Source organism: Episyrphus balteatus, chromosome 4 (assembly GCF_945859705.1).
Source record: "Episyrphus balteatus chromosome 4, idEpiBalt1.1, whole genome shotgun sequence".
Lineage (NCBI taxonomy): Eukaryota > Metazoa > Arthropoda > Insecta > Diptera > Syrphidae > Episyrphus > Episyrphus balteatus.
Genome location: NC_079137.1, coordinates 68,165,980 through 68,183,362, shown reverse-complemented (window position 1 = coordinate 68,183,362; position 17,383 = coordinate 68,165,980). Strand labels below are relative to the sequence as shown.

The following is a 17,383-nucleotide window of genomic DNA, read 5'->3' as shown; positions in this document are numbered from 1 at the left end:
AATAGCAGCCTCAGCCCTAGTGCATGGTGCATCGTCCTTTTTCTTCGTTTCACTCGTTTTCTCAAGAGACAGATAAAATGATGAAGTAGTAACTAAGGAGTACTCTCACGTACCAAATTGTGCAATCGAATGTGCCGTCATCATCGTTCTTATGTCCTGTCTATCTTCATTGCACACAACACTATCTACCATCGAGTCGTTGTTTCCAACCTTTATAACTGAAAATTTCATTAAAACAAAGTGATTTACAGTTACGATCGAGAGTAAGAGGGAAATCCTTTTGGATGTCCTTTATCCAAATAGCAGACTATCTTGCATAGAGAAGGAAAAAAAGCAAGATGACTTTCGAAAATGTTTGTGGTTTTGTGGTCGGTGGCAGTGGCAGTGTCAGTTGAGTAAAGTAGCAGTGAAATAGAAGGTGTGTTTGTCTATGTGGAAGATGGCTTTTTTGGTAACGATTTTCGGCAAACGATAGACAGTTTTCGTCATTCCTGTGTCCTACACCGCACAAGTTAACTGGTTATGCACTTGACCTACATCCATTGAGAATTTTTGCTGAGCATAAATTACAAAATTCTGTAAATATTGTGGCTAGCAAATTTGTTTTCGGATAAAGCGCAAAAGGATTTTATTAGTAGATCTTTTGGGTTAGAATTTTTGTGTATATGAATATTTCAAGTTCCCAGTGCAATCAAAAAGGACTAAGATTTAATTTAATATAAGCTCTCTCTCTCAAAAGAGATTGACTTTAATTTTGTTTGAGCAAAATTTTGGATATCAAAAGTGATATCAATATGAAATTGAAGTCTTGAATTGAAATATTCATACCTAAGTCACTCTATGTAGTGAAGAATAAATATTTTAAGGGATTGATGTGTTTTGGGAATAAATTTTATACAAAAAGAAGGTTTCTAAATAAACAAATGTTGGGTTAGGGAGGTTATAGTTTGATTTGAATGTTAAGTTTTTGGGATATAAAAATGTAGATTTTCAGTCCCTTCCCATGAGTAAGTGTCTGAAAATTTGTTCTAGAGATTATTTCGAGTGAGGTTTCAATAGTCCCCAGACAGTGAATATAACATACTTTGTTTGTTAAAGAACAACACACTGTTTTTTTTTTTTTGACAGACAGATATGGACCTTTGTGACGAAGGGAATTTTAAATTTGAATAACAAAGTCTTGTATGTGAAAGGCTCTTTTCATATCCTTTGAATAATTTTAGTCCATTTAAAATTTGTTTTATTATGTACCTAAGCATTTTAAAACTATACACTTTAAAATATTGTTTAAAATGGTAGGGGTATAATTCTTTTGTCATATTCATTTTAAAACGAAATGTATTTTTTTAGGAAATATACGGTTTTCAATTAGTCCGAGACACGTCCGGGACATGTCCGGGACACGTCCGGGACATGTCCGGGACATGTCCGGGACATGTCCGGGACACGTCCGGAACATGTCCGGGACACGTCCGGGACATGTCCGGGACACGTCCGGGACATGTCCGGGACATGTCCGGGACACGTCCGGGACATGTCCGGGACATGTCCGGGACACGTCCGGGACATGTCCGGGACATGTCCGGGACACGTCCGGGACATGTCCGGGACATGTCCGGGACACGTCCGGGACATGTCCGGGACATGTCCGGGACACGTCCGGGACATGTCCGGGACATGTCCGGGACACGTCCGGGACATGTCCGGGACATGTCCGGGACACGTCCGGGACATGTCCGGGACATGTCCGGGACACGTCCGGGACATGTCCGGGACATGTCCGGGACATGTCCGGGACATGTCCGGGACACGTCCGGGACATGTCCGGGACACGTCCGGGACATGTCCGTTACACGTCCGGGACATGTCCGGGACATGTCCGGGACATGTCCGGGACACGTCCGGGACATGTCTGGGACATGTCCGGGACATGTCTGGGACATGTCCGGGACACGTCCGGGACACGTCCGGGACATGTCCGTTACACGTCCGGGACATGTCCGGGACATGTCCGGGACACGTCCGGGACATGTCTGGGACATGTCCGGGACATGTCTGGGACATGTCCGGGACACGTCCGGGACATGTCCGGGACACGTCCGGGACATGTCCGGGACATGTCCGGGACATGTCCGGGCCATGTCCGGGACATGTCCGACACATGTCCGGGCCATGTCCGGGACATGTCCGGGCCATGTCCGGGACATGTCCGGGACACGTCCGGGACATGTCCGGGACACGTCCGGGACATGTCCGGGACATGTCCGGGACACGTCCGGGACATGTCCGGGACACGTCCGGGACATGTCCGGGACACGTCCGGGACATGTCCGGGACACGTCCGGGACACGTCCGGGACACGTCCGGGACATGTCCGGGACACGTCCGGGACATGTCCGGGCCATGTCCGGGACATGTCCGGGCCATGTCCGGGACATGTCCGGGCCATGTCCGGGACATGTCCGGGACACGTCCGGGACATGTCCGGGACACGTCCGGGACATGTCCGGGACACGTCCGGAACATGTCCGGGACACGTCCGGGACATGTCCGGGACACGTCCGGGACATGTCCGGGACACGTCCGGGACATGTCCGGGACACGTAGGGGACATGTCCGGGACACGTCCGGGACATGTCCGGGACACGTCCGGGTCATGTCCGGGCCATGTCCGGGACATGTCCGGGCCATGTCCGGGACACGTCCGGGACACGTCCGGGACATGTCCGGGACACGTCTGGGACACGTCCGGGACATGTCCGGGACACGTCCGGGACATGTCCGGGACACGTCCGGGACATGTCCGGGACATGTCCGGGACACGTCCGGGACATGTCCGGGACACGTCCGGGACATGTCCGGGACATGTCCGGGACACGTCCGGAACATGTCCGGGACACGTCCGGGACATGTCCGGGACACGTCCGGGACATGTCCGGGACATGTCCGGGACACGTCCGGGACATGTCCGGGACACGTCCGGGACATGTCCGGGACATGTCCGGGACACGTCCGGGACATGTCCGGGACATGTCCGGGACACGTCCGGGACATGTCCGGGACACGTCCGGGACATGTCCGTTACACGTCCGGGACATGTCCGGGACACGTCCGGGACATGTCTGGGACATGTCCGGGACATGTCTGGGACATGTCCGGGACATGTCCGGGACATGTCCGGGACACGTCCGGGACATGTCCGGGACATGTCCGGGCCATGTCCGGGACACGTCCGGGACATGTCCGGGACTCGTCTGGGACACGTCCGGGACATGTCCGGGACACGTCCGGGACATGTCCGGGACACGTCCGGGACATGTCCGGGACACGTCCGGGACATGTCCGGGACACGTCCGGGACATGTCCGGGACACGTCCGGGACACGTCCAGGACATGTTCGGGACATGTCCGGGACACGTCCGGGACATGTCTGGGACACGTCCGGGACATGTCTGGGACACGTCCGGGACATGTCCGTTACACGTCCGGGACATGTCCGGGACACGTCCGGGACATGTCCGGGACACGTCCGGGACGTGTCCGTTACACGTCCGGGACATGTCCGGGATAAGTCCGGGACATGTCCGGGACAGGTCCGGGACATGTCTGGGACACATCCGGGACATGTCTGGGACACGTCCGGGACATGTCCGGGTTACGTCCGGGACACGTCCGGGATATGTCCGGGACACGTCCGGGACACGTCCGGGACACGTCCGGGACATGTCCATGAGACATGTTCCAGGAGACATTCACTCACCCTTTCACCTATTTCAGGAGCTGGTTCTCGATGCGATGTTTACTTGTCGACGACCACGGACGAACTGATGAATGTGGGTGTGGTGCTGCCCTTTTTATAGCAAAACATGATCCTCCCACTGTTTATTTTAATATTAAATTTAATTATTAATTTGTGTTTTTATTTTGGTTTTTGTTGTGTAGTATACTCGCCCTCTGTGTGTGATATTTAAATTTTTTTTTCCTGGTAGATAAAATCAGATTGTCGACTTTCTTGTGATAGTTTCATGTGCCAAGATTCTGGAGAGTAGAACGAGATAGCACATCTCTAAAAAAATTAATTTATCTGGAATTGATTTGCTATAAAAGCCTCAGCCAACAAGCCAGACTTAATTGCCAAGCTTGTCCACTTTCTTCTTGATATTGATAACAAAATTTTCATATTTTACTGGGAAGAGAATACCATTGCGACAAGTAGGACTGAAGTATTTCTGGGGCAGTTCAGTGGGTTTTTTTTTCAACCAAGTGAGGTATCGGCCCAAAAGTGATATAGACGATAAAACAATTCTGTTTTTAAATATTTTTCGGGTAGAATGAAAATGAATGAAGGTGAGAAGGCATGTGATAAAGAATTTTATTCAAATCAAAATGTCAATTTTATTCATATCATATCGCCCAAAGTAGTTCTGTTTGAAATTCTAAGTATTTTTGGTTCTTTTTTGCTACACTTTCTAAAATAGTTACGCAACTAAAAATAGACAAACTATTTACATATCTCCCAAGGCAATAAATATTTTTTTCCCCAAATCCTAAATACATATTGTAACATTTCAAGTTCACAAAAAGCATACATTTTTAGTCTAGTCCTTTTGGGACTAGAAAAAAAAAAAAACCAGTAAAATACCCACTCGATAAGGGACTGTTTGTTGATTTTAAATTTTAACCCAAAATATGTGGCATATAAAATTCCCACAAAAAATAAAAAAAATAGAAAACCCCAAAAATAACCCAAAAAAAAATTGATTGCCAAGGATAAAATGAACAAACAAAAACAAATCCCCAATCCTCTCTGATGCTTTGCATATAATCATATCCGATTTTAATTAAAAAAGTTCAACACACGAGTACGATCCTGGTTAGCATCATTCCAAGGAAAAGGAAATTCTGCAAAAAAAATTATGATGTTTTTTTTCTTCTAGCTATTTATCGTCACTTTATAAAAGTTTGGCTTTCTGGATTGTGTGGAAAGACACTTCTGACTGACACGTCTCATATGCAGCACACAAAGGAAGAAAATTATCTAAGTTTTGTATGTTGGAAGGATATTTTAAGTGATAGACATGAAATAAAGGAGATTTGTTATTCTAAGGTGTTTTTTTTTTTGTTCGCAAAAGGGTGGGTGTCCTTTGTTCATGTAAGATGCTGTTCACAGGATGTGTGTTATTTGAAGTAAAAAAAATTAATTATACATGTTAATTACAGCAACGTCACCATCATTGTTGTGATACTGACAAAAAAAAATGTATAGGAAGAGTACGTAAAGGAGAGGTAGCTACTATGTCAGGAAGGTATCTATATTTTCATCTTTTTTTAAACATTTAAGAATAATGTGTCATAATCAGCTGAAAGTTTATTTTTTTTTTTTATAATTCTTTTCTTGGATAACTCGTTATTTTGTAATTAGGATTATGTAGATGAAGAAACTTTGGAAAGTTGGTGGAAGAAAAAAAAAAATTAAAAACTTTTCTTATGGATGATGTGTTTATCAGCGTTGACTCGTCAAATGATATATTCTTCGGAAGGAGATATTAAGGAAGCTATAGTGTTTTAAGGTTTTAACTTAATAAGAAATGTTTGCATGGATGAGTTGTAAATGAATATTTGCTTGAGGAATATTTCTGAATATGACTGGTATGCGATAGTTAATGTTAACAGTATATTGTTATTCAGGAGTAGAAAAATAATTTTTTTTTTTAGGAAGAGTTCGATATCTGTACAAATTAAGTATAATTTTCTACTCAGTGTGTTCTATGAGCTATATAAGTAAAAAATCGAAGACAAGTTTTAAGTGTATAAGGTTCAAAACCATGCAGGTCGAAAATTTCGAGGTCCGAGTTGTTAAAGATTCGAGATTGTTTTATTATACAAATTTCATGCCCAAATGTTCAGTACAGCTATCATTTATCTGTTCAAAAATTGACAGATCACAAAAAAGTTGCAATTTACTATTAAATACTACGAATGGTAATGGACGAACATTCTGCGAAATGGTGAAAATGTCTTAAAACGACTTTAGGCATTTATAAATATTAAAATTTGAATGATGCATTATTGTATTAAGATAGTATGTATGCCTTTAATAAATTAAATATAACTTTATTTGGTTATTAATGGACCAAATTTTACATAAAATATTGACTTTTTGCTTGTAAGAAATACCGATGCCATGTGTGTGTGTTTTTTTTTTTTAATTTTTTATTAGTTTTTTTTGATAAAAGGTTATAATAGTCCAGGTATGCTTGGATACGATTAAAAATGCCAAAAACAGGTTCCGCTTTCACACCTAAAAATTGATTCTACCGAGTCCAAAATTTGTTTCCACTTCGCGTTTAGGCTGTGCAAATTAAATATATTCTCAAGTGAGCAAATTTTTTTCCGCATCGCTTTCTACCATCGCTGGGGCTGATTTGTTTTTGACCCTTAAAACGAAACTCACGTCAGTTTTACAAAAAAAAAAAAAAAAATAGAAACAACAAATTTGAAAATCTATTAACAAAATATTCATTAAAAAAATTAGCGTTTCCACAATGTTTATACAAATACCTTATTATTTCTTAATCCTTATTGAAATAAATGAGTTCTTTTGTGGATTTTAACACACTTGGGTAGGTTGTAATTCCATAATTGATTTAACCCACCCAAGTGCGTCAATTAGTCCATTATGGACTTTTGACCATTGGACTTATGACACTGCATCGTAAAAATCCATGAAGAATATTGAACGCTTTTTTACGTATAATAGATGAAATCTAATACTATTCCTACATTTCTATAATGTGAAATAATCATTTTTAGCAAAAAAAACAAAACCGACTTCCATCTATCGAAACTGCGTTTTATGGTTTTTTTTTATACACTGAACCAAATCCTTACGTAAATACAACGAAAAAATTCGTTGAGCCAACGAAAATTTAATTAATTTTCAGCCGATGAAAAATTTAATTGGCTCAACGAAATGGCTTTCATACGTTAATGAAGAACTTCATCAATTAACGAAAACTTTCGTATTTTAATGAAATTTTTCATAAAAATTTTTGATCGAAAATTAATGAAGTTTTACATCAGTTTACGAAATTTTTTCATCGATTAACGTAAAATTTAATTAAAGCTTTCGTAAGCTAACGAATTTTTTCGTAAATTTTATGAATATTTTAATTAAATTACGAAAAAATATTCGTTAGCTAACGAAACTTTTCGTTGTACCTATTAATTATTTTTTTAGTAGATTAAAGTATATATTTATTGGACTTGTTAAATTATTAATTTAATACAGTCCAAACCAAAAATTGGCGTTTCGATCCGGTGGAGCTCACTTGGACTTATCGTGAGACACCTTGTCAAAACGCAAATATTTTTTATGTTCAGCTCAACTTACATAGATTTTTAAACAAAAACCTAATGTGAACTATATCCAACAAGATTAAATTTTTAATCATTAAAACAGAAATGCACACAAGTCTACGTTTTTATTTTTTTTTTGGAAGTCAACGATTTTTTTCGTTAACTGATGTATTTTTTCATAAGCCAATGTAATATTTCATTAGCATATGCAGAATTTTCATAAGCTTATGAAGATTTTCGTTAGTTAATGTTGAATTTCATAAGTTAATGAATTTTTTCGTTACTTAATTAAAAGTATAGGAATAAAGTAAGGAATAAATTCTTAATTTTATTCTTTAAAATGAGTATGAAATTTTTCGTTAATTGATGAATCTTTTCATTGAATTGGATTTTTTGGCACTAAAAAGGGAGAAAAAGTGTATGAAACGTTTTCATTAATTGATGAAGGTTTTCATATTACGAAAAATTACATATTTTCGTTGAGCCAACGAAAGTTTCGTTGGGCCAACGAAAATGTAGTGTATGAAACGATTTTCGTAATTTTACGAAATTTATTATTTTCAGTGTAGTTTCTATAGCCAACAATACAAAAAGAATTATAAAAATTGATTCACTCAGTCCAAAGATATGAGGTAACAAACATAAAAAAAAAAGAAATACAGACGAACTAAATACCTCCTCCTTTTAGGAAGTCGGTAAAAACATTTTAAATTCATTATAATTTTCATGCCAAGCAGTGCTGCCAAAGCCGGATATTTTTCGGCAAATAGGCTCCATGAACATTTCACTCACTCTTTAAAACCGTGATTTCCGATTTATCAATATTTGGCACTTCAAATTTTAAAGTTGGTGATTTTGGGCTACTTTAAAAAAAAAGTCCACTAGAGATGTGAAAAAAGACAACCAATTTGTCTACATTTTCCTTTTTTATGTATTAAAAATTTAATTTTCCACCCGTCAATGAGCTTGAAAAATGTACGAACAAAATACAAAACTATTATTCTTACAACCGCAGAAGAACTTAATGTGTATGGAAATTAAAAGGTATATTTTTGGTAAAATGCTTTACCTATTTGTCATTAACGACTTTTCTGAGGTTCTCAAATTTCCTAATTGGTAAGGTCTCCTGTGCTACCTATCGATTAAAATAACATCTTAAGGACATCTCATATCACAAGTGGCTGTTTTAATAAAAATCAAAAAAATTGTAGAGAAGTCTCGTTCTAGCAATGTTTTTGTTGCAGGATAAATTTCATGGAAACCTTAAGGAAAAATCTGTCCACAAATAAACTGTCGAAAGTTATACTCTTCCATTTGAGTTTTCCAATTTTGATGTTATGTTCTTTATTAAAAAAAAAATAAAGGCATAATTTTGTTGATAGCAATTAATTTCTATAATACAAAAACCAGTTTTTTACGACCGTATTTTTGAAATCAGCGCATTTATATTTTTTTCGCCATACATTTTTTGTATATACCAAAATATAGGTACCGTGAGCAATCTTTTTTTTTTTTAATCTTTTGCAAAAATAATTTTGGCTTTTGTCAAATTTATATGCAAGATCAGGAGGCTTCTTAAAACGAGACAAAAAATATAAAATCGGTTGAAGCTTTTGGTTGATACAAAGTTCTATTTTTTCTTATAAAAAAATGATTCTTAATGATTTGTTATATTCAAGAAACAGGTACATACTTTGAGCTGAATTTGAAATTTGTGTATAGGTATTATGAAAAAAATTACTTTATCTTGGGAACTAGTACTTTTTGTAGGGCTTGTTGAACATCAAACCCAAAATCTGGATTAAAGGGCAAAAAAAATTTTTTTTTCAATCTTCAACCATTGCCAAAATTCTAGGACAACAATCTCTTTTTTTTTACGATGTGCAAAACATGTGGTTTTGATAAAAAAGCTAGACTTCTAAAGATCAAGAATTTCAAAAATTTTGTTTTTTATTTGCATTTTTCCATTTTCAAAACTCACGAAATTGATAGCAATGGGTTCCACCTTCATTCAAAAAGCAAACGAAAAAGAAAATATTTCTATTAATTGTGCATGAGTCCCCCTTTTTTTTTTTAAAGAAGAATGAAAATGAATATTCTGAAATTTCAACCTATAATCACTCAACTCAAATTATTTTGTATTAGAAGAACAAATTGTAGGTTGACAATCAAAACTCACTAACTGCCATTTTCACTTAAAATGATTTAATGATGTCAAGTCATTTATTTTGCATTCTAAATACAAGTTTCAACATTTTAATAATATATCGATTGATTAATCAAACGATTTGTAATACTAAAATATGTAGTAAAAGCTCATTATCTCTAATTAAGTTTTTATATCGTTAGTTAATTTTGGTTGTCAACCGATGAAATAAAACTTCACAAATAAAAATCAGATAAGACGGTTAACATTTTTACCATGAGCTTACCTTGTTCTGCAAATTAAAACTCTAACTTCATAATTTAAATAAAACAACGTATTTTTAATTTCACGATTATTAAATTTTCTTTAATTGTTTTTTTTTTCATTATTATTTTTTTTTTTTTTTTGGTTTTCAAATTTTTGATCCTTTGGCTTAGGTACTATTTACATTTGATTTTTAATTTTTTGTTTATTCCTTATATTTTTTGTATCACATTTCTGATTTGAATGAAAACATATTTATAATTAAATACATTTTTATTTATATTTTTAATATTATATTTTTTTATACTTGAGAATTCAAGTTTTAAACATTTAATTTACAGTATTTTATAGGTTTTATGTTCTTATTTTTCTGTTTTTTTTTTTTGTTTCACAACATTCTTAAGTGTTTGTGAGTTATTTTTTTTGTTTTTTTTTTGTAGTAAATATTTTATTTAATAATAATAACAAATAATTTGTCTACTTATTAACTAGTATTTTTTTTAAGCATAGTAAAACGTTTATTAAAATTAAAATAATATAACTAGAATATAGTTTTTTGTCCTTACACAACTACATACATAATAATTTTTATTCTCGTAACATAGTAAACAAATTTGATCTTAAAAATTTAATAGTAGAAAACTGGAGAACAGTATTGTTTTATCTTCTTAATTTTAACAAATTTAAATTTATTTTAACTTTGTTTTTTTTTGTGTACAATATTTTTTTTTTGTATTTTATTTTGTCGGTCTTTTTTTTTTTTTTCTTCTTTTAAATATCATAAGCCAGATAATAAGAATATACACAGTCTACTCGTAAGTAGTAATAATAATAAATTCACCTAAACTCTAATTTGCCTTAACTCCGTAAGCCCAATAGTCGTTTGAAAGCTCTCCTATAATCCAAATTGAAAATCGTATAGATAACCGGATTAAGGCCGGAATTAATATATCCCAGCCATGTGATGAAGTTCTTGAATTTATCTGTAGGACAGCAGGACAAACAAAATGGCAAAATAACATACATAAGGAAAAATGGCAGCCAACAAATTACAAAGACTCCCATAATAATGCCTAAAGTTCGGGCCGCCCGTCGTTCCTTCGACAAAGAAATCTTTTGTTTTTCCTCGATAAATTGATAAACGCCCGTTGGTTTCTTGGGTGGCGGCTTGTTACTCTTCGAACTCTCCACCAACACGCTCTTTTCAAGTTTCTCCGAATTACCGGTAACACTGTTATTGGCATTTGGGCCAGACTCGGAGGAATTCTCAGGATTATCACTAACATTCGAAATCTCTTGATTGGTATCGGGCGGTGGCAGTAATCGCTCCTGGATTATTTTTCGATTTTTACCATGTTTGATGGAGTCCTTGATTTTCGGACGACGAGATTTTTTCGCCGCCTTTTCGTTGCCATTGTGTGTGTCTTTGGGATTGATAGCGGCTTGATCGGAGGAATTGTTGTGATGCGCTTCGTTGACGGCAGTTTCACTGCTAATGGACTCTTGGTCCTGTTGCACGGAAGTCATGTCCTTTTCGAGACGATTGCCACCAGTTCCACCAGTGGCATTATTATTCCCACCTCCACCACCAACTGGGTTACCTTTCATTGTAACGATTGTGTTGATTTTGGATGCTCGAGCGCGTTCCCGGAGACGCCTCCTTGTGGCAATGTAGATTTCGATGTAAACGATAGTCATGATGGCGAGTGGAATGAAGAACGAACCGAGCGATGAGTATATCACGTAGCCTCGGTTTGAGGTGAGTTCGCAGGGTGTGGCGCTGGTGAACTCCTCAGGCCAGTCATTCCAACCGAGCAGAGGTGGTGAGCTTATAAGTAAGGATAGGATCCAAACACCAGCTATGAGTAAAAGGACTCGACCAACAGTTCGCTTTTGTGCGTAGTTGATGGGGTCGGTAATGGCCCAATACCTATCCAATGCTATTGCACAAAGATTTAGAATTGATGATGTGCAACAGAGGACATCACACGTTAGCCACATTTTGCACAAATGTATCCCAAATTCCCATCTACCGAGAATTGAGTAGGCAACGTTAAAGGGTAGAACGAGGAGGGCAACGGTTAGATCGGCAACGGCTAGGGAAACTATGAAGAAATTCTGCACTATCCGCAGTGGTTTATAGGTGAATACACTTAGAATGACGAGGATGTTGCCGATAATGGTAAGTACTATGATTATTGATAGGATTAGGGCAGTGAGTATGGCTTCCCATTCGGGTACCGCTAGATCAATACCAATATGACTGGGATTGAAAGAGGGTGGAGGAACTGTGCAGCCATTGCTGTTGCCATTAGTGATGGCAACTACGGATTCAGTTGATGTGATGGGAAATAATTCCGTAGTTGTGTTGGGTTGGAAGGTTTCCATTATATATAACTAAGTTTATAGGTGAATATTTTGTATAGGGTGTTGTTATTTTAATTTTGGGTGGTTGTTATTTTGCTCTTTTGCCAGGTGCTACTTTGTGGAATGTGTTAATGCGTTTGGTATAACATTAGAGAGAAGTCTTTTTAATGCATTAAACTAACACGGTGGTGATGATGTTGCGCTTTCGTTTTTAGTTGGTAAAGTTGTTCATCTGTAAAGAGAGAATAAATGGAAAAAAGATTATAGAATATTGTGGTTTTTTGTTTGGTGAGATGAGAATTTAAATTCAGTTAAAGAGTATGGGATGTGGAAAATCTGATTTGGTTTAAAATGGAATTACAAGGATCTAGTTAATTTTTATGTTGTATGTTATGCAGGTTGAAAAATCTGTAAAATAGAGATGAAGGTTACGGAAGATTTTTGTTTTTTTGGGATTTAATCAGTAAGCTGATTTTGGGATTATTGGGGTTCGGGAAAAGCCGTCATCTTAAACAAGGGCTGGATGCAGTTTTCACTGTTAATAACTCGCTTGAGATTCACTTTAACACAAGATTTATTAAAATAAAAAAAAAAACATCAATTAAATGAACTTAGTTGATTCAATTTAAAATTATTGTTGGTCAAAATTAACCAATTCTGTATGTGGTATTGAAATTTTTAGTTTTGTTGGCGAAGTTTTTGAAAATCTCTCAGCTTGTCAAAAATTCCAAAAAAAATAGATTTGTATTTCTTGTACCTAAATTTACATGCCTGTTCACTAAGAATTCATAAAAAGAGTTAAATTCAGTTAAATTCATATCTTTGTATAAGTACAGACTTTTTTCGAGGCTTTGAACCGAAGATGTCAACTTCAGAATTTAAGAAAAAAGAATATTTCGAGTGCAAATAACTCAGTTCCCAAGGCTCAAGGAAACTTTTGGGGTTCAATTATGAATAGAGCTTACAGAGACCTTTATTTTTTTCGGCTAGGGGTTAACCTTGGATTTTTCTGGAAAAAGGATCAAAAATAGATTTGTAGTTTTGATACCTAAATTCATAGCAGGTCTGTTCACTAGGTACTCATATCTTTCAACCAAAACTTGTTTTGAGACTTTGATCCAAATATATCTGCTTCCGAAGTTAAGAAAATTCCAGATATTTGTGAATTATAAAATCGGCAAAGTTTAAAGATTCTCTTTCCTTTTGCTCCGCCTTATCTAAATTGCATCGCATGAAAATGGGCTTACATAATTTTTGGACATTTTATTTTTTGGAAAAAAAAAAAAAAAAATAAATATTTTCTTGTACCTACAAATTTAAAAAAATATTAAGAATTTATTATTCACATTAAAGCAAATAAAATTCATTAATCCATTAAAAAAAAAGTTATTTAAAAAAAAATATTTTTTAAATAGATAGATATTTTTGAAAACTGATATTTTTGAAAATATTTCAATGAAGATTACTAAAACACTTTCGTGCAAAATGTTTTGTGAAAATCGGTTAAGTTTCTAAGAGAAAGTCAGCAATCATAAAAACAATTGTATGCCAGGTAATGTTAGTATCTATAATGATATAAATTTAATCGTTAGAGTCGTTTGATTTTTTTTTGTAAATAATTTTTTGGGAAAAATTTATTTCCTTTTTCAAAAATTTCAAAATGTCCTTTTTTACAAAAAAAGGATTAGATTTTTTTTTATTTTCATAACATTAAAGCGATATAAAGAGCTTTGAACTTGTCTTTTGTGAGAAAGTCAGAAAATACAAAAATTGGTCCTTTTAAAACGTACCTAACGTTACTGATTTTCAAAAAAAAAATGTGGAGGACGTACGAATATAAAAAAAAACACTTTTTTGGATTTCTCTTTCATCGTAATGCTGTGGTTTTGCCATATTATAGAGCAAATACAAAAAATGACCGTTGCTATAGATTCAGTTATTTGTGACCTAATAGTCGTCCATTTTATTTAATCGGTTAACCTAGGTTTAGTTGAATTTAAATTCAATTTAACATTTTATGTTATCATTAAGGTCAATAACATTCAAGGTATGCCAAAGAAAGAGGTCCATTTGAAAAATTGAAAACTGATTAAACACAGAAAACAAATTAAATCTATTGTTTTTATATTTTTTAATTAGAATATGGGTTTATTATGTAAATGGAAAACAACTGTTTTTAATCCAAAAAACACAAAACAGAAAATAATAAATACAATCACACTCACAACACTCAAACTCACTTAAATCCAAATTTAATGTACCGTAAAATACAAATCCACTTGCAGAATTTTGGCTTTATTTCAATGTTCAATGGGATGTAACAAATTCAAAAAAGTATCATGAAATGAATAAAAATATTCTGTGGAAAACTGAAATATACATACAATTTGCAAACTACTATTGGCAGAGTTGTTGAGATACAAGTATATGGAAATGTATACTCAACATTGATGATATTATTATGTATGTAATAGTTTGTGTTAAATGAACTATGAAATAAAACGAATAAATTATATTCGCCTTGTTATGGTTTTTCAAACAAAAATAGCTGTATAAGTCAAATTAAGCCACTTTAACTTTATTGAAGTTTCTAGTAGAAATTCTATTTTTATAAAATATATATTTTATGATCCTGTTGCTATATTGCTGGTGGTAATATAAGTACTTTTGTGTAATAAATTCTAGGAGTTCAATTTTATACGAAACAGAGAACCTTAATCAGATTAAATAATTTAGCCAATTTATTGGTGTATAGGATGATTGAGTTGTAGTTTTGTTAAAAATATACTGCTTATTGGAAATTTTTAATATCGATTTTTGGGATTTCATCGATGAATCTATTTCGAGGAAAAATTACTAAATAAATTCTAAGAACTTCTATTTAATTTGTTTGCAATACCAATTTCGAAGAAAACAAAATCATGTTTTTGTTTGAAAATAATAATGGAGAAGGGATAATTGCCTCCTTTTTATTGGTGTAACACATAGTGACCAATATCATTGAAAAGATCTCCATGAATCTTATATTTGCTTGTTTAGGAATAAGCCTGTAATTAATACAGGGAAAGTATAATATCGATTTCATTTTCAGAGCGTTTTATAATAATTTGAATATTCCTCTAAAAACTGCGTTACTTTATTTAGAAACAGCTCAGGTCCATTCCATATCATTCCGAAAAACCCAGTTTAAAACTTTGCTCTGAATACAACTAAGTAATAAAGGCACATAAATTATTTATTTTTCTAGCAAGATTTAAATTTGTTTTGTAAAAGTAAGGATGCCATCAGATAGTGTTTAATAAATACTGCAAGACCTCATCATTAGTTTATTTTTGACTCAAAATGGACATGTGCCATTTTTGCTGTGAATTCTTCATTATGTATAACACTGTGTTACACTCGAAAGATACACGGGCGGAGACCTATCACGATTTGTAGATCTAGTTGCACTGATTACGAAACGTTATTTAAAAACTTCGTAACACCCCCAAAATCTGGAGTTAGGGGCAAAAGACGGTTTTTTTTGGACCTTCACCCATTGAAAATCCAATGAATCTAGCTTCGTTAAATTTGGACCCATTTTAGATTTTCTTACAGTTTTGAATAGAAGACATAGAATATAGACCTTTTCAAAAATGTATAAAACATGTGGTTTGGTTAAACCACCTAGAATTTATAAGCTGACAAGGTTCAAAAACTGAATTTTTTTCGTCATTTAACCTACTGTTACTACTAGATTGGAAAACAAAATAAGAAATAAAAGATTTAAAGCAACATAGTATGACTTTAATACCTTCAAGTTACTAACGCATTAGTGAAATAATTAATTAACTAGCTTGTATTCGACCTGGAAGAGTTTATATACTAAGTTTTTCTATGTTTTTGCATAATAGTAAAACATCTGCGTTATTAATAAGACCGCTGCGTTACTTCTTTAAAGTAACGCAGTAAAGCCATTGTGAATATCTATTAATGTAGTAAATAGAAATTTAATTGAAAAAAAGCATAAATAATATCACTGGCAAAACTGTTACCTTAAAACTCTGTATAAGAATAGCAATAACACAAATTTTGTCAATGTCGGTAACTCAGCTGTAACACAATAAACACTCGCACCTCTTTCAGAGACTGTGAATTTATTAATTATTCGTGAAGCCTTTTTTCCTGATGATGGCTTCATGGCTATCATTTGTTTAAAAAGTTTCAACAAGCCGAATAAAATATTATAGAATTAAATTAAACTTTAGTAAATTTTACTTATTTTTCACATGGTAAGGCAGGGCAAGTAACATTTAATTTCACCATGCGGGAAACATAGTGCCAAATATTTTTGTATTTATTTAAATATTATGTGAAATAAGTAGGTATCTAACTACTGGGATTAGAATTTATCTAAAAACTCATTTTTTTACAACATTGTATAGAGTATAGAGTATATTTTATTTCGCTTAAAATTCAAATACATTATAATAAAGATAAATAATTAATAATTATCGAAATAATAATGACATTTTGTATTTTTTGATACAATAAAGCATTAAAAATAGTGTTAAATGCCACTTCAATAGGCTTAACAAATTCAAAAGATTAATGAGGGTGGGGTGACCCAAAGTATAAATTAATGAATTCAATTAATAAAAATCTATAAAAATACATACAAAATTAACATTTCTATAATTAATTTAACAGAACTAGAAAAAAAGTAATGTTTTAGAAATTTGTATATTCTCCAAATAAAATTTAATAAAAGCTAAACGAAAAGAAATATGTAGTGATAAACTCTCTATTAAACCAAAATATCGGTGAAAAGTGATTCAATATTTAGGTAATCAAAATTAAAAAGCCATTGTTTCATGCGTTTTAAAAATATTCCAGAAATTGTTATGGATCTTATAGACTGGGGAAGTTTATTAAAAAGACGAAATGAAAACACAATACAAAAGTTACAGAAAGCCGTGGTGCAAAAATCTGGTACAGTAACTACATTCAAAAAATTACCTCGAAGATTATAGTTGGAAATTAGCCTGAAAGTTAGTTCAAGTAATATTGTGGTTCATCTTGGTAACGTAGTTATTTTTTATACAGGTAATGCAAAATATTGCTGCTTCAGAGCAACAGTCCTTACTGGGATATTGGCGCATGCTACTATTTTAGTTGGAAGTCCTTTGTCTTTTTTCTTTTCTCATGACATCAAAATCTGCGTTTATCTACTGTTTAATACTTAAAGTAGCTTTAAGCTGTTATATC

The 17,383-nt window shown here is 34.8% G+C and overlaps 1 protein-coding gene across 2 annotated transcripts in view; it reads right to left on the bottom strand.

The window, feature by feature from the left end:
* Positions 1–10,519: 10,519 nt before the first annotated feature.
* LOC129917769 (probable G-protein coupled receptor No18) overlaps positions 10,520–17,383 on the bottom strand; it is a 162,793-nt gene continuing 155,929 nt past the window's right edge. For both annotated transcript variants that reach the window (XM_055997874.1, XM_055997875.1), the window contains one exon: positions 10,520–12,368. In XM_055997874.1, the coding sequence (XP_055853849.1) occupies positions 10,628–12,157 (1,530 nt within the window). In that variant the 5' untranslated portion in view covers positions 12,158–12,368 and the 3' untranslated portion in view covers positions 10,520–10,627. The remainder of the gene's footprint in view (positions 12,369–17,383) is intronic.